The sequence below is a fragment of the Portunus trituberculatus genome, chromosome 48 (genome assembly GCF_017591435.1).
Source record: "Portunus trituberculatus isolate SZX2019 chromosome 48, ASM1759143v1, whole genome shotgun sequence".
NCBI classification, from domain to species: Eukaryota; Metazoa; Arthropoda; class Malacostraca; order Decapoda; family Portunidae; genus Portunus; species Portunus trituberculatus.
The window spans coordinates 15123301-15150258 of NC_059302.1; the positions used below are offsets into that span (position 1 = coordinate 15123301).

General features: G+C 43.6%; 2 protein-coding genes across 3 annotated transcripts; one reads left to right on the forward strand and one right to left on the reverse strand.

The window, feature by feature from the left end:
* Positions 1-9721: 9721 nt before the first annotated feature.
* Positions 9722-26359, reverse strand: LOC123498640. Of its 2 annotated transcripts, XM_045245955.1 has the most exons (6): positions 25327-26359; positions 14561-14679; positions 11210-11456; positions 10904-11067; positions 10557-10613; positions 9722-10194 (listed from the first exon to the last, which is right to left on the reverse strand). In XM_045245955.1, the coding sequence occupies exons 3-6, from the start codon at positions 11440-11442 to the stop codon at positions 10025-10027; spliced, it is 624 nt and encodes a 207-aa protein (XP_045101890.1). In that variant the 5' UTR covers positions 11443-11456; positions 14561-14679; positions 25327-26359; the 3' UTR covers positions 9722-10024. The 2 variants fall into 2 exon arrangements, with proteins under 2 accessions (XP_045101890.1, XP_045101889.1); XM_045245954.1 differs by lacking the exon at positions 14561-14679 and having other exon boundaries at positions 25327-26357.
* Positions 17811-19857, forward strand: LOC123498420 (protein ALP1-like). Its single transcript, XM_045245526.1, has 2 exons — positions 17811-18119; positions 18944-19857. The coding sequence occupies exons 1-2, from the start codon at positions 17888-17890 to the stop codon at positions 19855-19857; spliced, it is 1146 nt and encodes a 381-aa protein (XP_045101461.1). The 5' UTR covers positions 17811-17887.
* Positions 26360-26958: the final 599 nt, after the last annotated feature.

Below are 26958 nucleotides of genomic sequence, written 5' to 3' on the forward strand. Positions count from 1 at the left end.
TCCACCATGTCATTTATGTAGACCGCAAACATTACTGGTGCCAACACTGATCCCTGTGGAACTCCACTCTCCACCAAGCCCCATTCTGATGGTCTGTCCTTAATTATTGTTCTCATTTCTCTTCCTACCAAAAGTCTTCCATCCATTTTAGTAAACTGCCATGCACTCCTCCTACCATTTCAAGTTTCCAGATCAGTCTCTTGTGTGGTACCTTATCAAAGGCCTTTTTTAAATCCAGATATATTCCATCAGCCCAACCATCTCTTTCCTGTATTACATCTATCACCCTCGAATAGTAACATATCAGGTTTGTCGTGCATGAACGCCCTTTTCTAAAACCAAATTGACACTCACAAAGTATGTCATTTTTCTCCAAGAAGTCTGTCCATCTATTCTTCACCACCCTCTCACACATCTTAGCTACCACACTTGTAAGTGACACTGGTCTATAGTTCAATGGGTCTCTCTTGTTACCTGATTTATAAATTGGGACAATGTTAGCTCTTTTCCAGTCTTGGGGCACTACACCTTCCCTTAATGAGGCATCAATTACTTCACAAACTTTTTCTGCCAGTTGCTCCCTGCATTCTCTTAAAATCCATCCTGATACCCCATCAGGTCCCACAGCTTTTCTCACTTCTAAACTCCCCATCATATTCTTGATCTCCTCCACAGTTACTTGAAACTCCTTCATAATCCCTTTCTGTTCCATTACCAGTGGTTTGTCAAAAGCAGTCTCCTTTGTGAATACCTTCCGAAAGCATCCATTCATAGCCTCTGCCATTTCCTGGGATCCTCACTGCATACTCCATTTACTTCTAAACTTTCAATACTTTCTCTATTTTTGATGTTGTTGTTCACATGTCTGTAAAAAGCCTTGGTTGGTCTTTACATTTATCAATTATATCCTTTTCTTGTTTCTTTCTTTCTTCTCTTCTAATCAACACATATTCATTTCTTGCTCTTTTGTAACTTTCCCACTGCTTAATCCGTCTTTTCCTTCTCCACCTCTTCCATGCATCCTCTTTTCTTGTTCTAGCCTTTTCACATCTATCGTTAAACCAGTCCTGCTTTCCAACTTCTCTATGTTGTCTTATTGGTACAAATTTTTCTCACCTTCTTTGTATATTTTTATAAATTCCTTCCACTTTTCATTTGCTCCTTAGCACTCTTGAATTTCATCCAATTTGTCTCTTGAAAGAATTTCTTTAGGTTTCCAAAATCTGTCTTGGCATAATTCCATCTTCCCACTTTATATTCTTCATTTCTTCTAGATTTCTCTTCATCTATCACCTTGAACTCCAAAACTGCATGATCACTCTTTGCTAAAGGGCACTCCACCCTCATCTCCTCAATGACCATTGGCTCTGTACTAAAGACCAAGTCCAGTCTTGACGATGCTCCCTCTCCTCCAAACCTAGTATCTTCTTTGACCCACTGAGTTAACACATTTTCCATTGCCAGTGTCAATAGTGTATTTCCCCATGTTGTCTCTGATCCTTCCATTGACCAGTCCTCCCAACACACCTCTTTACAATTAAAATCTCCCATCATTATAGTTCGTTCACAGCCACCCAACATTTCTTCCAGACATGTTCCTGTATCTCTTATCATTTCTTCATATTCCTGTACTGACCATGCATTTGTCTTAGGTGGTACGTACACCACTATGTAGTGCCTCTTTTTCCTTCATTAGTTTCTGCTCTGATCTTTAGCACTTCTGCCTTTCCCATACCTTCTTTCACTTGATCCACCTTTATATCTTTTTAACCAGCAACATCACTCCTCCTCCCATCTTACCTACTCTATTTCTTTTCCAAACATTATATTTCCTTCTCCAACCATCATCAGGTCTTCTCCTCTCTCAGTTTTGTTTCAGTAAGACCCACAATATCTGGGTTCTTATCCTCAAGTAATCGTTGAGTTCTAAAATCCCGATATCACTCCATTTATGTTGGAATACATTACATTCCGCTCATACGTAAGTTTCTTTAGTCCTTGTGTGTGTGTGTGTGCTAACATATTGAAGCCTCTCTCTCTCTCTCTCTCTCTCTTTCTCTGTTCGCGCGCAATTTATTTCGCGTTTGAAATAATGTATATTTTGCATGACAGGTATATGTTGCCATTTGCTACACATACTAGCATGCAAATGCTAGATATATTAGGGGACTCTTTTCAACAATAAATAACAGTGTTTACCACAAATCAGATGCTTCACTCTGATATAAGACGCTTTAGGCTATTTGTACAGACAGAAATATGGCAATTCATAATTGCTACCAGGTCACAGCCCTTCACCTCCGACTTCACAGCACTCCCTCCACCTCCGCCTTTCCCTCACAGCCCTCCACCTCCAGCATCACCGCACTCCCCTCCACCTCCTCCTTTCCCTCACAGCCCTCCACCTCCGGCTTCACCGCACTCCCCTCCACCTCCGCCTTTCCCTCACAGCCCTCCACCTCCGGCTTCACCACACTCCCCTCCACCTCCGCTTTCCCTCACAGCCCTCCACCTCTGCCATCACAGCACCACCACCCAAGAGATTCAGGGAGAAATCTCCCGAATTGTAATAAAAAAAAAAAACGTAATGAAATATAAAAAGTAAAATTTTGTACTGTTTTCTTTTTTAGCATAGCAATGGGAAGTGTATTGTACCATACAAATATTTTTACACATCCTGATATATAGTATGTGATGAATATATTGAGTTTATGGCTAAAACATTGATTATTCAATAGTAAAGCTTCAAATCTTGGCGCGCGCGGGCCGCCCGGATGGAGCGCGGTGCGTGTTTTCTAACTTCCGGGGCGAATGAGTTAATACGGAATTCCTGGGGCGTGCTGTGAACTCCCGTATCCGTCTTAGCAATGAACTCAGGGAGATAGCAGACCATAAGATCCTGTCCTTGCCATCTAGTCTGGGAGGAGGGCCTGGATCTCCCCTACCCTCTGCGCTGTAGCTAATGCCAGGAGAAAAAGAGTCTTCCTGGTCAGGTCCCTGGAGCACGAGACCCGAAGGGTCTCGAAGGGGGCCTTGGACAGGTAGCGAAGAACTACATCCAAGTTCCAGGAAGGACTAAGATTCCTAGTAGGTCTGCGGGGTTGAGAAGAGCACGCCTTGACAATAACACTCAACACCCGGTCATTGTTGAGGTCCACGCTCCTGATTGCAAAGACTTCATTCAGCATGGCCTTATAACCCTTAATGGCAGAGGTAGAAAGATTGCAATCCTGGCACAGGTGAATGAGAAAACCTTTTGGACCGTGGGATTGGAGACAGTGTGGCCGTGATCTTTGCACCACTTCCTGTACACCTTCCACTTGTGCTGATAGTTGGAAGCAGAGGAAGGCCTCTTGTCGTGAGATAAGAACTGGGCCACCTTAGAGGAGAAACCCCTGTGCCTCAGAAAGTGCTGGATAGTCTCCACCCTGTCAGCTGAAGCCCGGGGAGACCGGTGTGGAACTTGTGGATGTGTGGCTGTCTCAATAGATCTTTGCGAAGAGGGAGGCGGCGGGGAGGCTCCACCGACGCCGCCAACAGATCTAGAAACCATTCCTTCTGAGGCCAGTAAGGGGCTATGAGGATGAGACGCGTGTTCCGGAAAGCCCGGAGCTTGTTGAGAACTCTCCTGATGAGGGGGAAGGGTGGAAAGGCGTACAGATCCTGGTTGTCCCAATTGTAGAGAAAGGTGTCTGGCGATGGCCGCCGGATCCTGAAAGGGGGACACAAAGTTTGGAATCCGGTAATTGAGACGAGTGGCAAACAGGTTGACTGTTGGGTAGCCCCAGACCCGCCACAGCAGGTGACAAACATCCATATGTAAGGTCCACTCCGTGGACAAATTTGGTGTCGGCGGCTGAGGCAGTCAGCCACCACATTGACTGAGCTCCTCACAAACTGGGGCAAGATCGACACTGCATGCGGTTCTGCCCAGTCGAGGACCTGGCGTGCCTCGAGGTTGAGAAGGATAGAGTGAGTACCTCCCCTCCCTGTGCAGGTAAGCGAGGGCCGTGGTGTTGTCCGAGAAGACAGCGACAACTGAGCCCCTCACCACCTCCGTGAAGTGCTGGAGGCCGAGGCGGATCGAACGGAGTTCTAAAACATTCACGTGGAGCGTCTGTTCTTGGATGTTCCACAGGCCACTCACAGAAGCCTGGAGGAGCGACACACCCCAGCCGACTGTAGAGGCATCCGTGTAGAGAAGGTGGTCCGGAATGGCAACCTAAAGAGGCTGACCTTGCCCCAAGTTCTCGTCCTTCAGCCACCATTCCAGGTCCTGACGTGAAGCACTGTCCCAGCTGACCGGATGGTCATCTAGCATCAACCACCTGTCCCATTGCTGGTTCAGTTGGATCTGCAGGAGACGCGTCCGCCTCCTGGATCCCGGCACTAGATGTATGAGGGAAGACATGTGCCCCAGAAATCTCAACCAGTGCTCCGCTGGGAGGGACGGGCAACTGAGGAAGGAGCGAAGTAAATCCTGGAGGCCTCGTATCCTCCCCTGGGTCGGGAAAACCCTCAAAAGAGGGGAGCGAATCACCATCCCGAGGAAGGTCTTCTCCTGTGCAGGGGTCAGGGATGACTTCTCCCAATTTACTCGGATGCCCAGGTCCGAGCAGAACCTGAGCAGACAAGCTGTGGCGTGTCAAGCTTCTACTGCTGAAGAGGCCAGTACCAACCAGTCGTCGAGGTAGCGCAGGATGCAGTAGCCCCGACGATGGAACTCCGCCGAGACAGGAGCCATCAGACGAGTGAAAACCTGCGGAGCAGTGGAGAGACCGAAGCAGAGAACTCGAAACTGAAAGTGGTACCCCTCTCACACAAAGTGCAGGAACTGATGGCTGTGGGGATGAATGGGCACCTGAAGATATGCGTCCTGAAGGTCCAGTGACACCATCCAGTCGTCCTGTCGGATGGCCGACATTACCGTCCGGACAGTCTCCATCTTGAATTTGGTGGTGACGACGTACGTGTTGAGGAGGGAGAGGTTGATGATGGGGCGGAACCCGCCTGTGGCCTTTGACAAACACATGGCTGTAGAAACATGATAAGGGAGGCGCTTCCTCTATAGCCCCTTTTGTCCAGAGATGCTGGAGCTCCATCGCAAGGGCGAGACCCTTGGGCAACCCTGCGATCCTCGAAGAGAGTGGTCAGGGGTGGGGGGAAGAGAAGGGGATCTGGTAGCCTTCCCGCAGAACGCCGAGGACCCACTCCTCTGCCCCGATCTTGAGCCAACCTTCCCAGTAAAGGGTCAGACAGCCCCCCACCATCCCATGGTGAGATAGACTGTCATTTCCAAAAGGGCTTACCCCTCCATCCTCCTGACTGCCCACTAGGGCGGGCAGAGAGCGGTCCGGAAGATCCACCCCAAGGATTCCCAGGACGAGGGTGAACTTGTGTTCGCCGGGGAGGAGCAGCCGGAGGCCTCAAGGCTGAGGGGGTAGGAAGATGAGAACCTCACTCCACCAAGGGTGTACCAGTGGCCGGACGTGGACGAGCCAGGGCCCTGAGAGCAGTCTCATGGAGAGTCATGGCAGCATTACTCTTGGAAGACTGGAACGCCTCCTGCAGCTTGGCCTCATCAAAGAGGAGAGGAGAAAAGATGGGGGACCGTCTAAGGATGCCCTTCTCCACCTGAGAGAAGGTGGGTCTGAGGTGGGCAATGTAGGACTCCCTTCTCCAGGCCCAAAGATTGGCATTGACGTAAGTAGAATCACGGCAGATGTCATTCAAGGCCATACGAACAGCCTTAAAGAGCTGTCCCTCTAAATCCAACAGGTGCGAGGGGAGATGTGGTACTGTCAGCAGGTGAAGGGCACCTAAGCACCAAAAAGAGTAGTTGAGTGCGTCCAGAGAACGACCAACCACTCCCTCCATCCTGGCGACCTCCTGCTGGTCACGGATAACCCTCGGCTCACGGGAGCCCGAGTTCAAGGCATGGTGCAAGTCCTGGTTAATAGCAGTAGCCTTCCCTGAGCCTTCCTGGTCCAATACTGTGTACATCCTGGCAAACCTGCCTGAAGGATACCCAAGAGAAGCTGGCTTCCTGTCATTGGCCTTCAGGTAAGCATTGTTGGCTTGCTCCCTGAAGAACTGGAGGGGTTGAGCCCTAGCGAGGAGAATCGGCCCTCCCTGTGACTCAGGTGCACCAGCTCCGGGCGCGAGAGGACCCTCTTGCTCAAACCTTTGGCCCCTCGAGTCCTCAAACACTGAATTGATGTAATCGTACATGGAGGCTGATGGGGGCTGGGTCTCATCCTCCTCCAGCCCCCCGGGGATGTGGTGGGACGGGGCAGGTCCTGGAGACAAGGAGGCCAGGCCCTGCCACCCCGAACAAGAAGGCCGGGGGGAACCATGGAGTACCTGTCTATCAGTGCTATCCATGAGGGGAAGGTCACTACCCCGGAGACGGGCAGTCCGGTGGGTGCCTCCACGAGCGGAGATGCCAGCCTCAAAGGGGAAGCGCACACCTTGAGGATAGGGGAGGTCCTGGCACCTCTCTGGCGTAAGACAGTAGGTTTGGTAGGACGTAGGGGGGTCGGCTGACTCTGAGCCCCTAGCGGCCTAAAGGACATAGGTGGCAGCCCGTGGAAAAGGCGTGGGCAAGCCACCTGGTAGGCGAAGGGGCAGAGCATCACCCTTGCCTGGGCCCTCACCCTGGGCCTTTGGGGGAGGGGCCAGGAGCAGTGCACTGGTCCACCCTCTCCCTGTCCCCCCCCACCGACCGGGCCTGGGAAGGAGCCAGGGCACCGGTCACCACTGAGGTGGGTCAGGACTTCTTGATCCTTCTAGCGTCATCCTTAGGAGGATGAGAACGCTTGGAAGCCACCTCAAGCCCCCGGACAGCCCCCCCTGGCCCCCGTCTTGATGTGACTGCACACACCTTTTTGCGTCAGGACTCTGGGAGGGCAGGACACTGAACTTCATCAGGTCTCTGTCCGAGGACGAGGGGAGAGCTGAAAGAGGTGGGTCAGTAGCCAGGGAAGACACAGGGTTATGTAACTCTCCCAACCGTGGAGACACTAGGCTGTCAACAGAAGCAAGGAGTTGCTCCTGCCAGGATTCCAAAAACAGGGAAAGATCTATAGAGACTGAAGGCTTAGAGCCGTATTGTTAAACGTCCCCTTCGGACGAGAGACTCCTTGATCATAAAAACGGTACCGTTGAAATGTTTTGAGCCTCCACGGGTCCGCTCGGACGGGACCGCAAGAAGGTGTAAACATACCCGCCTCTTCGCCTCTCCCTTCGCTGATGCTGGTAGGTCCTCCATTTTTATATCAGGTAAGCCTATTTTTGTACTTTGTAGTTACTTTTTATTAGTTTTATTAGGTAGCAAACCTATATATGTCATAAAAAGACTGCCTTACCGGCCAGTTTCCCTAAATAAGAGCATGGCAAAATAGATGCCTGCACATTGCCTTGCCAAGCAGATTTTAACTCAATTATGTGATGAAACGAGTATATTCCTTAAGATTTTTGTTATTCGTTAGCAGTTTTATATCAGAAGTAACCGACAGGAGGAATATAAAGAACAGTCTGCATTCCTTTTGCTTTATATCATAGTGCCATAATACCTGTGTGGGGAATATCTTACCATGCCTATTTAGGCCACTTTAGTACCAAGATCGCCTCTTATTCTGAGTTTGTTGCCACTTGTAAGGTGAACAATGACAAATTTTAACTTAATAGGGAAAATATCCAGTGAAATGAGTTCCATAAGAAAACAATTTGAGTAAATCAAGTTACTTATCTTTAAATCTACACAATTATGAAAGCAAGGATGAAATACTGTGCAAATGACTCTTTGATGTAAATGATTACATGTATTCTTTGTGGCTTATTAAGCCTAACTGTACTAACCTTACTTAACCTAGCTAACTTAACTTTCCCCCTCTATGTGCATTATGTTACTATATGTAGGACTGAAATTCTGACCAATGTTATGTCTTACATATGATATTATTTTGAAGTTATCATTGGTTTCAGATAAACATTGTTATTGGAATTACTGGTATTTGTGACCATGGCCAATTATCTTCGCATATGGGATGACTGGGAGTTTTGGGAGGAGGATGAGGAATTTGAGGCTGCCCAAGAAATTGTTGCTCGTAGACGTCGCAGGATTGTTAAAGGTAATCATGTCTACTCATAATACTAGTTCATACTTTGTAGTGTACTTATGTATATACTTTTATAATCCTCTGTGTCTGATACTGTCAGTAAGATCCTACATCATTATTTATAGTATGCTGAAAACCTCTTGTACTTGGGGAAGAAATATATATGGCTAACATTGTGTTTGTCTCATCCCTCTTTTGACATTGGGAATGTCACATGATATCCCCAAATTAAGCCTGTTTTTTATTTATTAATTTGTTATTTCTTTTTTTTTTTTTTTTTTTTTTTTTGCAGATAGGATGAACCCCTTCACTTCAATGAGTGACGAGGAATTCATCGACCGGTTTAGGCTCCGAAAGGATTCCACTCATGATCTCATTGAAGAAATCAAGGATGATCTTGTAGCAACAACAGATTCCAGAGGTAGGTCTCAATATTTGCACTAAAATTCACTTTGCTTTTAATTTGAAGAATGTGTTAGAAATTACATTGAATTTAGCCCTCAAGTACACTACCTTTCTGAATATCGTCACAAAATCCTTGACAAACTGCGTCATATGACCGCGCTTTAACATCAGTGGATTGCCAAAACTATTATATATATACCTTGTCCTTGACAGGCTGCCCGTCCCACCATACCTGCAGTTTCTCATTGCAATGCGGTGCATGGCTACCGGCGATCACCAAAGAACTGTAGCTGATTGCCACGATGTGTCGCAGACAACAGTCAGTGAATGCCTGAAGACTGTTTCAAGAGCAGTTGCCAGTAGGAGTAGGAATTACATATGTCCTCCCTCTGGCAATGATCAGCACCAGTGTATACAGGCATTCTATGATATTTGGGGTATGCCAGGTGTTGTAGGGGCCATTCATTGTACGCACATTGCCATTTTAAAACCATCAGTACAAAATTCTGAATTATTTCGTTGCCGAAAAGGTTTCTTTTCCATCAATGTTCAAGGTGTGTGTGGGCCAGACTTGCTATTCCATAATGTTGTTGCTCGATGGCCTGGAAGTGTGAATGATAGCAGAATTTTTTTAAATAGTCGGCTGTATGCAGATTTAGAATACAATCTAAATCCTAGATACCATCTACTTGGAGATGCTGCTTATGCATTAAAAAGATTTGTTCTCACCCCAGTATCAGCTCTAAGGGATGCCCATGAGAGAGCATATAACATCAGTCATTCCCAGACAAGAAAAGTTATTGAAAGAGCATTCGGTGTCTTGAAAAGAATGTTTGGTTATCTTGGAATGAAAATGAGGACTGATTTAGACACCACTAAAGCCATTATTGTTGCATGTTTTGTGATGCATAATATTGGGGTAAAAAGTAAATTGGTTTTACCTGATGATCTAGAAGATGACAACCAAATTAATGTTCCTAACAGAATGGCTGAACATGTCCAAGAAAATGAACAGGCAACACGCAAAAGGCAACAGATAATCAGAGATCATTTTTAAGCTTGTTGCCTCAGTGCTGTAGAGCAGCATTAGTTACCTTTTCCTACCACAGCATTCTCTGTAGACAGGTGTAGGATTTCCCACACCCTTAATAATGTGTAACATAGTTGTTCCTTTATGGTAAGAAAAAAATAAAGCATTGATTCTTTGCATTTTATTATTAAATAACATCCTGATAAAACAAAAAATCTCCAAGAGAGGAAACAAAACAAAAAAAAAGCAGTGTTACATTATTTATTGTACTAGCAATTTTTTTTCTCATTTTCAAGTTTTTTCAAGGCTATCTGTAAGAGTACCTCAGCCTCCTTCTTCCGTATCTCAGTCTCCTTCTTCCTTATCTCCATATCCTGTATTTGCAAATCTAATAAATATTCTTTTTTCCTCATCATTCTTTTTTGTGTTTCAACCCTTTCTTTTGTTACATTTCTTGCCTCTGTGGCATCTAAATAGAAATCGGTGTCATTGAATTTTCTTTTTGACTTTTTGAAGTGGTGGGTCCTGGTGTCTTCTCTAACATAACTGTCTCCTCTACCATTGCCACCTGTGGTGTGACCATGGCCTCCTGTGGTGTATCCAAGGCCACCACCTCACAGACCATGGTGCTGGAGTCTCCTGTCATTGGATAAGTAGTTAGTTGAGTGAAAAAATAAACACGCATATACATTTTGCTTGGTCTGCAAATGTATCAGTTAAGTATGCAAATACATGAATTAAAACAACAATTTGTGACATTTTTATTATAATTATTATTATTGTTACTATTATATTTTTTTATTATTATTATTATGCGTAATAGTAGTAGTAGTAATAGTACTATAGCATTCCAAAGTTTAATATTAATACCATTGATTCTTATTCTTATCAATATCAGTACTTTAAATCATTCCAAAGGGTACAATATTATCTCTTAAGTTAATTTAATAATGGTGCATAATGAGCTTACTAGCTTATTCCTATAAAAGCATTTTTCTTACCAATCCCAAAGAGAAACTTGGTAATTCGGATGAGCCGACCATGTCGGTGTGACTTGGCTGAAAATAAATACATTTTAGTGTGTATTCAAGTACTGTTAAGTGCAGCTGAACAGTAAACTATTTCATTTTACTGTTTTCACTGTACTGTACAGTATAGCTTAATTGTAAACATAACAATAACTTTTTTGCTATTTCACTGTACTTAAATAAAGTTGTGGATTCAAAATCCAATACTGTACATAATGATATTACACATGCAATATAATGTTATTATTTGTTATATATGCTTCCAGTGAATTAAATTCAGTACAAAACTGAAAGGGAAATCTATTAGTTTGGTATCTTACCAGTAGATGGCATGGCATCTAGGTCATAGGGGTTTCCTATATCCTCTATATCAGAGCCAAGGATTGCCAGCACTTGGTCTGACTCGTTGGAGACAGCTGCAGGAGGGGGCCCATCACCAGTTCGTTTAAGTTCTCTTTTCATGAGAGCATCTTCATGTTTTGCCCTAAAATGAAATTATGGTTGCATTAAATATATCAATAAGCTATTACAAACATAATTTGCAATCATTTTGTGTGGATTAATACTGTATGTTTTCCTCAAATTATATTTTCATACAGTCTCTTGTCAAAACTTCTTATACTTACTTCACTTTCAAACGCTCCCAAACTTTCTTAAGCTGATGCTCCGAGCGTACACAACCAAGGTTGTGTGAGTTGAAAGTCCTGGTAATTCTAGCCCAGGCCTCCCTTTTCTGTAGAATGGTCTTCCCATCCGTTTTTTTGTTTTCAAGAGTTTTCTCATCCCTGATGAGCTGTATTAATAAGTCTCTCTCAGGGATTGAGATGGGGTTTGCTCTTATAAATTGATTTTTTTCCATTTTCAGAGGAAAATCTGAAAAAAAAAATATGGAATAATTAACATTAAAAATACCGGTTAACACTTATATTAGAGGGTTGGACAGGAGGGATGAAAGGATGAAGAAAGCCTTATGCAGTGAAGCTGCAGGAGGAGGGGAGGCTACCTCACTGTGCATTATCTTTTCATTAATATTTTAGTTTATTATTTTTTTTCAAAGAAGGAGGCATAACTAGCCAAGGGCAACAAAATATCGGAAAAAAAGGGGGGCCCACCGGGCTGCCAGTTCCCTTAAAAGTCACATGTGTTATCTCAGGGACAAATCTCCAACTAACATTGGCCTTCTCTCTCTCTTTACCTCCTAATTGTCCTGGCCTTCTCTCTCTCTTTACCTCCTAATTTTCCTGCCACATGTGGAAGTTTTTCCTCTATTTCACTTGGACAACTAACATAAAGACTTCTACATTTATCTGTTTGCTAAGTTTAATGAATCACATATGAATAAATGTAGTAGCATAAATTATCAAGAGCGTAGTTGTTTTGGGTTATATATTAATTGAGGTTAATAAGTTAGGTTTGCTAGGTTTAATGAGTTACAAATCATTATTTTAATAACATAAATTACCAAGCTCATGTGGAGGGGAGGTTATGTTTTTGTGGTTAAGTAAGTTTAGTACAGTTAGGTTTAATGAGCTCCAGAGAATACATGTAATCATATACATTAAAAAGTCATTTCCACAGTATTTCACCCTTGTTTTCAGAATTGTGTACATTTAACAAGCCAGAAGATAAATAAAATTATTTAAATTATTTTCTTATGGAACCAGTCCTCCCCATCAATTCACTGGATATTTTCCCTACTAAGTTAAAATTTGTCATTGTTCACCTTACAAGTGGCAACAAACTCAGAATAAGAGGCGATCTTGGTACTAAAGTGGCCTAAATAGGCATGGTAAGATATTCCCCACACAGGTATTATGGCACTATGATATAAAGCAAAAGGAATGCAGACTGTTCTTTATATTCCTCCTGTCGGTTACTTCTGATATAAAACTGCTAACAAATAACAAAAATCTTAAGGAATATACTCGTCTCATCGGTATTTGTCTAGTAAAGCTACGTGTCACATACAAATACGAAACTCACGTATCATGTAGAAGACTTGGTACTCGTGCCGTAAACGTAAAAAATTGAGGGGCTCGCTTATAGTTTGACCGTAATAGCACTCGAAAGTGTGGCGGAATTGCGAATTTTCGAAGTCCATCCGAGCTGTTCACAGCTCCAATGTAAACAATGAAGTGATGGGATTTTGTTTAATACTGTGCTTTCTGGGTAATGGCCGAGAATAAATTCATTACATCTATACAACTCATCCAACCAATCGCAGCTCAATGCGTGACTGACAGTCATCTCTGCACCAATCAGGGCAAGCCACAGCTGCGCTTTCATTTGTTTTACGGACATGTCAGATGTTTCGATACAGTCTCATGTGGCAGTTTACCGATGGCCACCGACGGAGGTACATGCGAATCACTTCCTGTGTGTTGTGAGGGCTGCTATTTGTGCTATGGTGATTTTTATGCACATATTTTAATGACCCGGAAAAATTACTCAAACTGTTAATGAGACACGGGTTACTGCCTGAAAAGAAACTTTGCGAAAAGTGCAAGAAAGAGTGTCGCATAGATATCAAGAGGAAGGCATTTCGGTGTGATAAGACGTATACAGTGCCTAAAAAAGGAAAGAAAAAGTGCAATTTTTACCAGTCAATATATAAGGGCACATGGTTAGACAAGAGCCATGTTGACTTTGAAACAAACATGCGCTTTGTGAATTTGTTTCTGCAGGACTATTTTTCTTATAAAGTCGCAAAAGAAGAACTCCGACTACATAACACAACTATTTGTGACTGGGCAAGTTTTGCACGTGAAGTGATTGTTGCTTGGTCAATTCGACAAAACGAACAAATTGGTGGTCCTGGCCAAATAGTTGAAATTGACGAATCCAAATTTGGGAAACGGAAATATAATGTTGGAAGAGTAGTAGAAGGACAGTGGGTGTTTGGTGCCATATGCAGGAACACTCGTTCATGTTTTGTGGTGCCTGTTGAGAATAGAAGCGCAGACACTCTTCTCAACATAATAAAAGACCGTATATTACCGGGATCAATTATAATAAGTGATTGTTGGAAAGCGTACAGTGCTTTGAACAGTGAAGGCTTCAAACACCTCACTGTCAATCATTCTTATCATTTCGTTGATCCCGACACAGGAGCACACACAAACAGTATAGAACGCCAGTGGAGGGAGTTAAAACGAAAAGTACCACTCTTCGGGAGAAGAAAAAAACACTTTATTGGATACCTAGCAACAGCCATGTTCAAAATGGCGTATGAAGACGCCACTAAAAGGTTTCATGTCTTCCTCAAACAAGCTGCTACACTTTACCCACCACCATCGCCTTAGGACTACCAGCAACACACCGGTAAGGCATAATGCTATAACTGGTTACCTTAGGTTATGGTATGCTAGGTTAGGTTCCTGGTTCGTTTTGTTAGGTAGGTTACATTAATGCCTAGGGGGCTGTGCAACCCCCTAAGCATTAGGTTGGGTTAAGCTAGATTAGGTTAGGTTAGGTTACATTAATGTCCTAGGGGTGTTCAGGGGAGGCTGGGCCCCGGTTAGGTTAGGTTACATTAATGTCCTAGGGGGGGTAGAGGGGGGGCGCAGCCCCCCCCCGGTTAGGTTAGGCTATGCTAGGTTAGGTTTCCGGTTAGGTTAAGGTAGATTAGGTTACCAAAATTCGAAATATTCTGAGAAATGTCCGTAGATTTTCGGGATGCCCATATTTCGCTCATTTTGCTCCCCCCCCCAAAACCCCCGATTCCCCACGGTCCCCCAAGCTTGTTGGAAGGGATAGGGGGGGTTGGGGGGAAATCGGGGAGACGTAGTTTTTATGTATAATTACCGTTTCATCACATAATTGAGTTAAAATCTGCTTGGCAAGGGAATGTGCAGGCATCTATTTTGCCATGCTCTTTAGGGAAACTGGCCGGTAAGGCAGTCTTTTTATGACATATATAGGTTTGCTACCTAATAAAACTAATAAAAAGTAACTACAAAGTACAAAAATAGGCTTACCTGATACAAAATATGATGGTGAATGGTGATTAAATTCCTGGAGACTTGCTCTTCCCGGGTAAACAAAGTGGCTGCGTGAAGGTCGCCAAGCGCACAGGAACCCCTTCCGGCATACCAACCTTACCGCGAGCGGACCGCACGAAGGGGAAAGGCAAGAACGGTTTAACGTTACCATGGGTCTCCATGGAGCCGAGAGTATCTCTCTTAGGGACCTCTCGAAGGATGGGAAGGGGTTTGTTTAACAATCCGGCCCTTAGACCCCTGCTGAGAAGCTGAATCATCAGCAGTGAGTTCATCCTGAGAAATTACACTGCCTGCCTCAAGGGCAACACCTCCAACAGAAATAGCAGAGGAGACCTGAGAGCTAGAATCCCTAGACATATGGCTCGTGTCACTGCTGATACCAGACCGGGTATGAGAGCCCTTAGACTTACCATTTAAGTTAGCTTTAGCCTCCCGCTTGCACCTCAACCCGCATTGATACTTGTACGCGGTAAGAATCTTATCCTTGCTCCAGCCAGAACACTCATCACACCTCTTACTTAGGCTGCAGAACTCCCTGCACTTGATACCGACCGAATGAGGATCGTGGAGGACACTACCCAAGACCCTGGAACAGTCAGGCCTAGAGCAAATCCGCCTCGTGGGCTGTGGCAAAGGAGACGTAAACACTGCAGAAGGACCGGCAGGGGCGTCCATATGGCTGGGCAAAACACCCTCCAGGACGGGAACAGACCGCCCTGGAGACACAGGAACATCACTAGAATCTTCCTCCATAGAAACAGGAGGAAAAAGAAGGCGAAAAAAGGCGAGGAATAAAGGAAGCAGCGGCGGAAACGCAGGTCTACTCGCTCTGCGCGCCGAGAAATAACTGACTGGTTGTCCAGTGTCCACGCAGTGTGCTGGCGGCAGCAATGAGCGCCGCACTGCCAGGCGTAGCGCTAAAGCGGGCGGTTTCTCGGCGAAAAGCTAATGTGGCGCAGTGGAACTGCTACATTTTGTATGAAAAACAGGTGTCTGTGACAGAAAACTGGTTTCTCCTTATGATCCTGAAGTGACTTACAGATTTGTCGAGTGGTTTAAAGTCACCTACATGTCACCATGATACCCAGGTTCTAGGTGGTTACACAGGCGATGCACTTGGATGGTGATATGGGCCCTACTATGGGTACTACTATAAATAAAATTGCCTGCGCCACAAATGGGCAGAAGCTGAACAGCACTTCCCATACACTCTTCAAGTGTGCCTACAGGCGCTATAGGCCATACCATAAAAAAAATAAAAAATAAAAAAAGATGCATCATCATTACTCTTACATCTTACTCTCAGGTTATATGCCAGAGTGCTTATGACACCAAATACATACACTATACATGATTCACATATTTTCCCTCAATATAACACAAAATAAATTATGATAAAAAAAATTTAAAAAATAGTGTTCTCTGGCTCACTTATATTTCCTCAATGAGCCAAGGGCGTGATTTTCTCCTGCACAGTTGTAATGATTTTGGTTCTACATCTTGAGGCAGTGGCAGATGGACAGATTTTGTATCTGTCCTGGGGTTTGGTAGGTGGCTGTGAAAATTCCACTTTCTGTGTGCCTGAGATGAAGGCAGTGGTGGTGTACAGGCACAGCGGGTCATGCGCTGGAGCCCCACTGCTGGGCTGCGGGTGGAAGCAATGAATCACCCATGTAGTTGTAGGCAGCTAACTGAAGCCTTGCCCATAAGTGTGCCATGGCCTCTCTAATTATTACTACACTCATTCTGTCTCAATCTTTCATAGCCTATATACAAGAGCAATCCTTCCACCATCACTGGTTCAGAAAACTGGGGAGTGCCTAACATGCTTGCCTCTCTTTTCTTCTGTTCCCAAGTTTGGCCACAACTGTGGTTGGCTGTACACAAAATTTCATCATCTGTCCACACACCAGGATCAAATAGTGACCAAACTAACCACATGGCAAACACACTAATCACTGAACTTCAGTTCTGCTATAGGCAATAATTTGCAATGGTTTAACACACTACAGAGGTGGTAGCTTAGCTGTGCGAGCAGTCACAGGCAAAATCAGAGTTTCAGCGTGGTGTGCACAGATGAAGCACAACACAACCCTGGGACCAGAAGCACTAACACACACTTTCTTGATGCATTACATCTAATGTTCCACTGGTTCACAGCACATACAAAACAACACAATATCCCCCTAAACTAGCAGATCCTACCAAGTGACACCAAAACTGATGCACCGATCCCCTCACTACCTGGCTTTACCCAAGTAGGGTCAAATTGACCTCAATAATGAGTGAAACCCCTACCCTACTCAGACTATATATTTGGCACTCTGGATTTCCTCCCCACACTTCTTCCTCTCTGGTGAAAAGAAAGCATGTGTTAATCTAATTCTGTTATTTCACCAGGGTTTTACTGTCACATTTTTACAGTAACACTTGCTAAGAATGCAGATATTACTGAAGTACGATACCTAGTAAGAGGGCAGATTCCGGCCTGGAGACCTAACCTGAATGTAAATGTGGCTGCTATGGAAAGCAGCTGGGTAATGGCAGACTGGAATTTATTGGAGGAGGCACTAGACATGCCAAAACGATAATTACTCCCAGTGAGGTCTAAAAACACCAGTTCAAGGGAGGCTGTGAACTTATCATTAAAGCTAGCTGTGGCTTCAGTGAATGTTCCCTTTGTGTCTCACAACACAAGGAGGCAGTCACAGCATGCCATCTTTCTTCACACAACACTACATGCACCTACTTGTAAATCTCACCAATAGCACCTCCTAATGAAGTAGTAAAATACCATACTGACATTTAGTAATCATATAGTTTATGCCCAACACATTTTTTGTAGTTTTATTTGGAGGCCGGCTTTAATGTGTCCTACACAGCCTCTCAAAGTTTAGTAGGTGTCTCCCAAAAACTAACTCCAGTGAGCAGTATTCCAGTCAGGGTTAGCACTTTTTTTATTTAAAAAAAAAAAAAAAAATTTAAATCAGATTTATTTGATTTCAATGTTTTTTTTATAGATTTTAAATGTTGTGGGATATCTGATTGCTAAAGGCGGTGTCACACTAGCACTTTTTCCGTCGACTTTTTCCGTCGTTTTTCAGAAAATCGACAATATTTTGGCTGCGGCCTGTCACACATAAACTGTGTTTCGTCGTCACTTTCCGTCGTCACTTCCCGCCAACACGGACGATAATGTAAACAAACATGGAGGCCACGCTGCGGCAAAGATACGCTGCTCTGAAAGTAATACTGTGTATTACGAAACTTAGACGAGCTAAACAAGCCAAAAAGCGCGCATGGATGCGTTCATGGTTAGCTCGTCGGGAAAGTGAAAGTGTGTACCACAGGCTGTTGAAAGAGCTGAGTTTAGAGGATCACGAGACTCTGAAGAACTGGACCAGGCTGGACAAGGACCAGTACCACAGACTTCTTGAGTTAGTAACACCTCTCATCGCCAAAAGTGACACTAAGATGAGGAAAGCTGTCACTGCAGGAGAGCGTTTGACACTGACACTTCGTTACTTAGCCACAGGTTAGTCTCAATGATAAGTAGAGGTATATTTTTGGGCACACCTGAAGAATGACGGTCCCACCTAACTCAGCTGCTAGGCATGGGCCCAAGTTGCCAGGTAAGCACTTTCTGCTGTGGTTACGCACACACACGATGCTTGTCTCCCGACATAAAAATTATCCCACACATACACACAATAGTGTGGTTGAGAGTTCGAGAGTGTATCAGTGTGTGACATAGCTCGCTGACAGTATGTAGGGGAGCAGCATGGTAACACTGCAGCAGAAAATGCATAACTGACAGCTTTGGCCTGCTCCTAGCAACTGAGCCATGCAGGACCGTCACTCTATAAGAGTGCATATTTTTGTAACTGACTGATGTTAAGTTAGCCTAAGAAATGCCAGGAAAAAAGTTAACTACTGTAAATTTACTGATATATATTTTGCAAGTGCACCCACTCACTTTCAGAACCACTTACTATTTTTCCTAATCTCACCTAACTTGTAGAAAAATAACCAAACATAGTAAAAAAGAATTTTAAGAAATCTGTGGTGCTGTTATTATAAATTCGTAGTATATATGTCAGGGTTTCTAATGTTTCAGCTTGATTAGTTCTTGCCATTGAGACAGGTAAAACTTTTTACTTAAAGCTTTCATGGTTCAGTTATATTGGTATTACAAATATTGTTTGACCTTGATAATGTTATACAACAATACAGAAGAGTAAATGGAAACTAGATAAGTGTTTATCAAAGCTAGATCTGAATCACCCCAGTTGACTTTAGAATATTGTATGCAAGCAAATATTTACCATACACCATGACTTACGCCATTCATAATTTCAGGGGAATCTCAAGTTTCACTCGCCTACCAGTTTCGCATCAGCCACAACCTCATCTCTTCAATAATACCTTCAGTATGTAGAGCCATCTACCAAGTTCTGCAGCCACAGTACCTTCATCTACCAAGAAACCAAAGTGAGTGGCAGCATGTTGCAAGCCAGTACTATGCAAGGTGGAATTTTCCTATGTGCATTGGGGCTCTAGATGGCAAAAGGGTACTAATTTCTAAGCCACCACGTTCTGGGTCTGAATATTATGACTACAAGGGCCATTTTAGTCTCATCATGATGGCACTTGTAGATGCAGACTACAAATTCATGTATGTTGACGTAGGTGCTAGTGGTCGAGCTAGTGATGCTGGAGTGTGGGAGAGATGTGGCCTCAGAGATGCTATCGAGGGAAAAAAAATAAATATTCCATCTTCTACCTCTATTCCATTCACCAGGAGGCAGTGTCCTTTTGTAATAGTTGGTGATGATGCCTTTCCTCTCAAAACGTACCTCATGAAGCCATATCCTGGGAAAGACCTACCCAATGAAAAGCTAGTTTTCAACTATCGTCTGTCACGTGCAAGGCGTACATCTGAAAATGCTCTTGGAATAATGGCTGGTAGATTTCAGATTTACAAAAAATCTATCAACACATCTCCTGAGAATGTTAAAGATATAGTTCTTGCCACTGTAGTACTCCACAATTATCTACGGGTAAATTCTGGAAAAAAGCACAACACACATGGAGAGCATAGGCATGAAGAAGTGGAAGACGTCCTCCAGGAAGCATTTCAGAGACTACCACCCATTGGCCGAGGTCACAGTAATGATGCTAAGGTGGTGCGGAAACATTTGAAGAATACTTCAATAATGAAGGAAGTGTCCTTGGCAAGCAGAGAGAATGCTCATGCACTAATTCTGCTATGAATAAATGTTTCAATTGTATATATTCTTATATATGTAATATTGGTCAGGATTAAGTTTTTTTGCTGCATGTTCTATAGTCTGAATAAAGTGTTTTTATACTAAGTTGTATAGGTTGGATTAATATTATATTGTAGTAAGTTTTATAATGTGGATTATGTTTATTTGTGATATGGGGATTAATTTAAAATGGATGAAGTTTACTTGCTATGGTTATAACTATAACAGTTGGGATGAATGTTATTTCCATTAATAAGATAAATTACAGTTTGCTATTTTTTTCCTTTTTCTTTTCTGGTATTGATCATGAATAAGGGAGTGTTACCCTTGTATAAGTTTACATGCCTTCATACTTTCTCTGCTACCTTTTAAATATCATTATTAGTAACAACAAACTTTTTTTTGCATTAAAATAACAGACATAAATATTAACTGTATTTCCTGAGAGAGGCATCATATTTTAATTTTTACTGTTTTGAAAAATTGTGCTTCTGTGATGAAATAAAACATGCTTGATTTGAGACAACTTTATATATTTTGCCTTGAATTATAATTTTTCATCACTCCCAATAGCTGAAAGGCTGCTGACATCCTTTAAGCAGAGGGCAGGTCACGCATCCAGTGCGTCACCATCCTGCCAAAACTGAAATTGAAATCATCTTTTTCTTTATTTGCCTCATTTAGGTTTTGTAGGGCTTCTCTGCACTCTTCCTCAATGTGGCTTATGTCATGTCTCCTCCTCTTGCGTTTGCTTGATGGGGTAGTGCCAGAAGAGTGAACAGGTGTCATTCCTGTTAACAGCAATGCACTGCCTGCCACTGGTGAAGGTGCCTCTACTTCAGCTGTATTACCTTCACACAACGGTGAAGGTAATGAAGTAGTACAGGGAGATGGCGATGAGGTGTAAGAATATAAAGGTGAAGGAGTTGAGGAGCTGCTGGGGGATGCAATGGATGCCTCCTGTGTCCCATCTTCATGAATGATGATGGAGAAGGTGTCCACTGCCGCACTTGCCTGTGCAGAAAAGAATAAAGTAAAATTATATCAGAATTGAGGGAGAGAGAGAGAGAGAGAGAGAGAGAGAGAGAGAGAGAGAGAGAAAAAAAAAAAAAAAAAAAAAAAAAAAGGGCGCATAATATGACACCACGCAAAGGCATAGCACGTGATGTCAATGGGAGATAGATGTGACCCACATGTTAGCATTTTAATCAACGTGTAACTATTGTTAGGAAAATGCATGGTGTGCACTTGTTGATCTGTCTTAAGTTTTTGGCACTACCATAACAATATCCAATACCAATATGAGAGGGACATCAAATGTTTATTTGACTTAAGGCATTAACTAGTTTGTTTTCATACATGCCATGGGAGCAGTATTTCTTATCATTTGTCCTTTAAACTTTATTGGAGAGTTTTCTTGATTAATTAAAGATGGCTGTTACCACTGGAATTCACCAAAAAGAAGAAAAACATACTATCATAGCACTGTGCTTACCTCAGCTGTGAAGGAATCACTGGCCTTTGTGGTATAGTTATCAGTACTTAAAGATACACTTACAAGTACACAATACATTATATACTAATTTCAAATATTTGGCCCATTAACAGGGCTAAGTCCTGCAGCGAAATCCTCTACAATTTGTGGTCCCCATACATGGGGATCATGTCTTGTTTAACTATAGTAAATTTCTTATAAAAACTATCATGCAGTGCTATACATAATTATAAATCTAATAAATTTAAGTGCTTATCTAATCTGTTTTTCAACATTGTCAAACTAGTGCTATTTACAACCGTCTCTGGCAATGCATTCCAGAAGTCTACCACCCTATGGCTAAAGAAATATTTTCTTATATCTAACCTGCAGCCTTGCTTTCTAATCTTCCTGCCATGATTTCTAGTCCTATTTCCCTCCTCTAAGGTAAAGAAAGATCTCACATCTATGTAGTTTGTATCTGAGAACATTTGAAATAACTCTATCATATCCCCTCTTATACACCACCAAAACCACTAAAAAGAGAGAAACCTAAAAATACATAAAATCTTGGTAAACTTGACCTAACCCACATTCCCAAATAAAAAAGAAAATGAAAACAAATAAAATCATACCACTGTGGGGTCCACTTGCTCTTGGTTATGGTTAGGTTTAGGTTAAGTTAGGCTACATTGATTAGGTTAGGTTGACTTTCAAATTTTATAACAAGTACTCTGTAGTTTCTGGGAAAAATACTATCTAAAAATGAAAAAGGATATTTGGCCCAGAAAAAATAGCCAACATGCCACAGTGTAGGGGATCACTACAATTACATGATGTGTAATTAGAATTCTGTGTGAATTGTCCATGGCGTACATGGCAGTATTCATACAGCTTATCACCAAGGTGTGCAATCTTTTCAACCCTGACAAGGTGGAGGAAGGTGGTTAGGTTGAGGTTAAGTTGGAATTTTTTTTGTAGTTATATTTTATGGTTAGTTTGTTGGTGGTTGTTATATTCTATATTTGAATCTTGTATTTATTTTTTTCTTTGTGTGTGTGTGTGTGTGTGTGTGTGAGAGAGAGAGAGAGAGAGAGAGAGAGAGAGAGAGAGAGAGAGAGAGAGAGAGAGAGAGAGAGAGAGAGAGCCAACCAGGCAGTGAGGTCCATCACAAAGTGTTAAAGGAAGGCATGGTATTCCAAAGATAAATTACCCTATTTGACAAAAATGGCTATGCATATCTCCATAATACCGTTTATTTTCTATCTATGGTTAATCAGCCTACAAGGAAAGAGGAAATTGATCGTTCTCATTACCTGCTGTAATGTTGGTAAGTTCTGGGAAGCTGTCTCGGAGGGCACACGTGATAGTATTGTATGCCGCTCTTTTCAGGGTTTTCTTCAGGTACGAGTTGTCCGTGTGGTCCCACAGGCACTTATGGCTCCTTATGTTCTCCACAAGGAACTCCTCTGAAAGACGTGTCCACCTTGGATGCTGTTTTCCCTCCATTCTAAACTACTAAAGTGGAGTGGTAGAACCAATGCACGTAGCAGCAGGTTGAGGAGACGCGGCAAGTCTTGTGGTCTCGGTCTTGGTATGTAAACAAAAGCGGAAAATTTGCCGACGGAAATGATCCCTATCGTCTGACAAATTCATGCGATAAGTTCATGCGGAACGGTGAAAAATCGACGGAAATCGCATTAGTCGACGGAAAAAGTGCTAGTGTGACATTTAAAGGACATTTTTAGCATATCAATTACAAGAAGAAGATAGAATAAGTTGCATTAAATCATAAAATACAATTATATAACATGAAATGATGAACTGCAAATGGAAATTATAAGCAGCATTATACAGACTTGCCACATATACAAGGAACAGTATAAGCCTACATGTAACCTATATCACTGTACAGTCAGTGCCAAATGACTTTAGAATTGCATGTAACACATTCTTAGGCATATAATGGTACTGAAAAGGCAGCCAAATTGGTCTTCATTTTTAAGACAATGAACTTAAATGTAAATAATGATTAATCATAGACTTCATGGATTAATGGAAAATATAGTCTCTTTTTGTTCTTATACATTCAACTGCAAAGTACTTTCTTTTTGCTAATGGAAAATAGAGTCATCTTTACTTTTTTGTTCTTACGTATTCAACTACAAGACCATTTTTCTTTGCAAACTTGCAAGATATATAATTTTACTTTTTGTCACTTCAGTACTTCCATATGTTACAATAATAGAAATCATATTCATTATCTCTGCAACTTCTTAATACAATACCATATATATACATATAAATATATATATATATATATATATATATATATATATATATATATATATATATATATAGAGAGAGAGAGAGAGAGAGAGAGAGAGAGAGAGAGAGAGAGAGAGAGAGAGAGAGAGGTAATAAAATTTTATTATAAAACCCAGTGTCTTAATTTCATTCATACCATTTCAATTTCCAAAGCATAATACAAAAACTTATTTAAATCATTGCTGTTTTTTAAAAAATCAACTGATTAAAATCATAATTTAAATCAAGATTTAAATCAACATGATTTAAATCAGCCAACCCTGATTCCAGTCTTCTTTCTCTTCTTCTTACGGCTGTTCACATTAGCAGGGTATTGTGGGTCCTGTGGTGCCTATAAATCACGTGTCACGGGCATTCAATGAGAGCCCACCATGCCAGTAGTTAGTTAAATGACGTAGCAGGGCAAAACTAATCACAGACCTTCGTCTACACGACATTCAATGAGAGTCTGCCATGTTAAGAGTTATATACTTATATAGTATTGCATTTGATTCTCGTGAGAGAGGGTGAAACACGTCAGCTCCTATCAGTTGGTAAGTTGCTTTCACCATGGATGCCCATCCACTGCTTGTATTGTGAGTTCAGGTTTTTTTTTAGTTCTATCATCGCTACACTGGAAAAAGCAAGAGTTCGATTCTGTGTGCATCACGAGCTGGTTTTGCTTCACCAATTGTGAGTAATACTACCAGACATTTTTGTGATTTCCTTGAAAGGGAGCCTGTTAGGATGGAGTGACTCTGGTGAGCCTACGTGCTGTATTGGTGAGCAGCGTTGCCAATGTTTTGCAACATTTTGTATATAGGTTAAAATTAGCTTAGGTTAGGTTTTGTTTAGGGTTGGTTAATAGACTGGGGGTTCAAGGGGGGCTGTGCTCCCCTGGCTACTCTAGGAGGTGTTAGATGGTGCTTAACCATCCCTACTAAAACACATTTAGGTTAGGATAGGTTAAAGCCCCTAGAGGGGTCTGGGTGGTGTAGTCCCCTAGCTAGTCTAGAGGGGTTCTTGGGGGAATTAGATTCCCACCCCAAAAACCCCAGATTCCCCAGGTGCCCCCAAGCTTGCTGAGAGGAAACTTGGAGGGGTATTTTAAAAAATACTTAAGGAGGTGCTATTGGTAAGACTTACCGGCACAGCCCCCCGGGTAGCAAATTATTATGTTAGGTTAGGATAATTTCATCAAAAATTAACCATGAATTTTTAGATTTTCCAAATTTTACCTTAACAAACGGCTGCTTTTATCATTGGATTTTTTTTTCGGATCGCCATATGTCGCCTCTTTTGGCTCCCCCTAAAACCCCCGATTCCCCACAGTCCCCCTAGCTTGCTTGGGCAGGTGTGGGGTGGGATGGAGGAAAAGGGGGAGGTCCTATTCTGTACTTTTACCGCCGTGGCCCCCCGGGAACGCCCCCTAAACTATCCTAACCTAACTTACTGGTATATACCTTCATACATGACTCATCATTGTGGACTTAGATTCTGCAGGCACCGTAATATTCATTTAATTACTATGGCCTTACAAAAGCCGTCCCCACATTAAAAACATCACAGACATGTTGTATAATAAGTACTCATCACCTTGCATGGTTGTTTCAATGATTAGAAAGGTACCATTCTTTACTTTTTTCCTAACAATGAGTGCCATGAATGTGAATTTCAGCAAAACACCATACCTGTTGTTGTTTCGGGCTTCGACGATCCCACAGATCCTATGAGCCCTGGTGGAGGCCTGTGAGGTTATCACAGGCGGGGTACTTGTCCACACTTCTTCAGGAGGACGCAGGTGAGGCGGAGAACCGTAGCTTGGTGTGAGGAGTGGACGCCTGCCGCCGCCAGCAGGGTGGGCAGGTTAAAGGTAGACACACCCAAGGCAGCAAGGTGATCACGAAGCACAACACGGTGGGCGGGGGCAGTGTAAGAGGAAGTGTTCGATGGTTTCCTCGACCGTCCTGCACCAGGGGCAGTAGGGGTCCGGTGATAGACCAAGGCGATGCAGGTGTGCTGTGAGTCTTGTGTGGCCCAGACGGAGGCGGGTGAGTGCTACATCTAGGGTGCGGGACTGTTTCCTGACCCAAGGCTGTGGAGATGAGTCGCTACGGTAAAGGCCCATAGAGGTGACTTGGAGTGCGTTCTTGAGTGAAGAGTCCCAGAATGAGTGGCAGAGGCGAGATATGAGCTGTTTGGCAGAATGAAGCTGGAGGGGTTGGGGGTAATGTTTACATAGGTTAAGGCCATCTTGGCAGCAGCATCCACCAGACCACCACCTCATTCGGACTCTCTCCCGTGACCCCGCGCTGACCACACCTCTTCCCCGCTCTCCTGTACAAGGCAATAGCTCGCCGGTTCGCCCGCTGCTTGAGCTGCTCTGCCTTCCTTTGTGTCCCGGTGTGAGACGGCTAACCTCTCTCTCTCTCTCTCTCGAGGTAACATAAGCGAAAGAAAAATTGCCACGACGAGTTCCCGCGATGGAAGTGGACGTCGACATGCGGGACTCCATCTCTCCGGGCAAGCGTGGGCAGCCAGATGCACCCCCTGACGACATCCCGGAAAGGTCACGCTGCTGCACTGCCCAAGATCATCCCCAAGCCCCGGACGAGTACGTTAAGACCTCGTTCCTGCTCCGAGGTACGGAAGGAGCGTCTTTTCGCCAATCCGGCCAAGGTCTCTCGTGTCCTCCACGACTCCGCCTTCGGGAAATACATCCTCGAGGGGAGACTCGATCCCTAGGGAATGGCTCATCCCTGATAGTGGCGGTGTGGGCCCACACCTCCCAAGGTCCCCATGCTACAGTCGCCCTCCTTCACCCTAGGTGAGTGGCCTGTTACCTGTCGCAGAGCAGACCGGGACAGCGGTACCTACCACTACGCCAAGGTGGGGCCCCTGGCGGACGACACCACCCTTGAGGAGGTCCGGGATGGCTTCCGTGTCCTGGAGGGCAATGAGGTGGTGGAACTCACCTGGCTTCCACCCCACAGCCTGCCACGCTTCGCCACAGGGAAGTGGCTCAGACTCAAGGTGAGAGGTTCCCCACCCAGCAAGGTAGCCATCGATCAGCTGGTGTTCTACCCACGCCCCATTCTCCTCCCCCTCCTGCGCTGCCCAGGGTGCCTTATGTTAGGGCACTCCATCAACACCTGCAGGTCCTCGGTCCGTTGTGCCCGCTGCAGTGGCCCCCACCCCTCCTGAAAAGGCGACAAGGACGAGGTATGTGGCAAGCCCTTCCACTGTTTCCAGTGTCGGGGTTCCCATGGGCCCCGGTCACTTCATTGCCCCCATAACCTCCATGCCCAGCAGCTGTACACCTG

Excerpts from the sequence above, each read along its gene's own strand:
- LOC123498640 (XM_045245955.1), bottom strand. The coding sequence starts at position 11,442 with ATGGAAAAAAATCAATTTATAAGAGCAAACCCCATCTCAATCCCTGAG. Across the intron at positions 11,068-11,209 it reads TGGGAGCGTTTGAAAGTGAA|GGCAAAACATGAAGATGCTC; the intron begins GTAAGTATAAGA and ends ATTTCATTTTAG. Across the intron at positions 10,195-10,556 it reads CAAGTTTCTCTTTGGGATTG|GAGACTCCAGCACCATGGTC; the intron begins GTAAGAAAAATG and ends ATCCAATGACAG.
- LOC123498420 (XM_045245526.1), top strand. The coding sequence starts at position 17,888 with ATGCGTTCATGGTTAGCTCGTCGGGAAAGTGAAAGTGTGTACCACAGG. Across the intron at positions 18,120-18,943 it reads ACTTCGTTACTTAGCCACAG|GGGAATCTCAAGTTTCACTC; the intron begins GTTAGTCTCAAT and ends TCATAATTTCAG.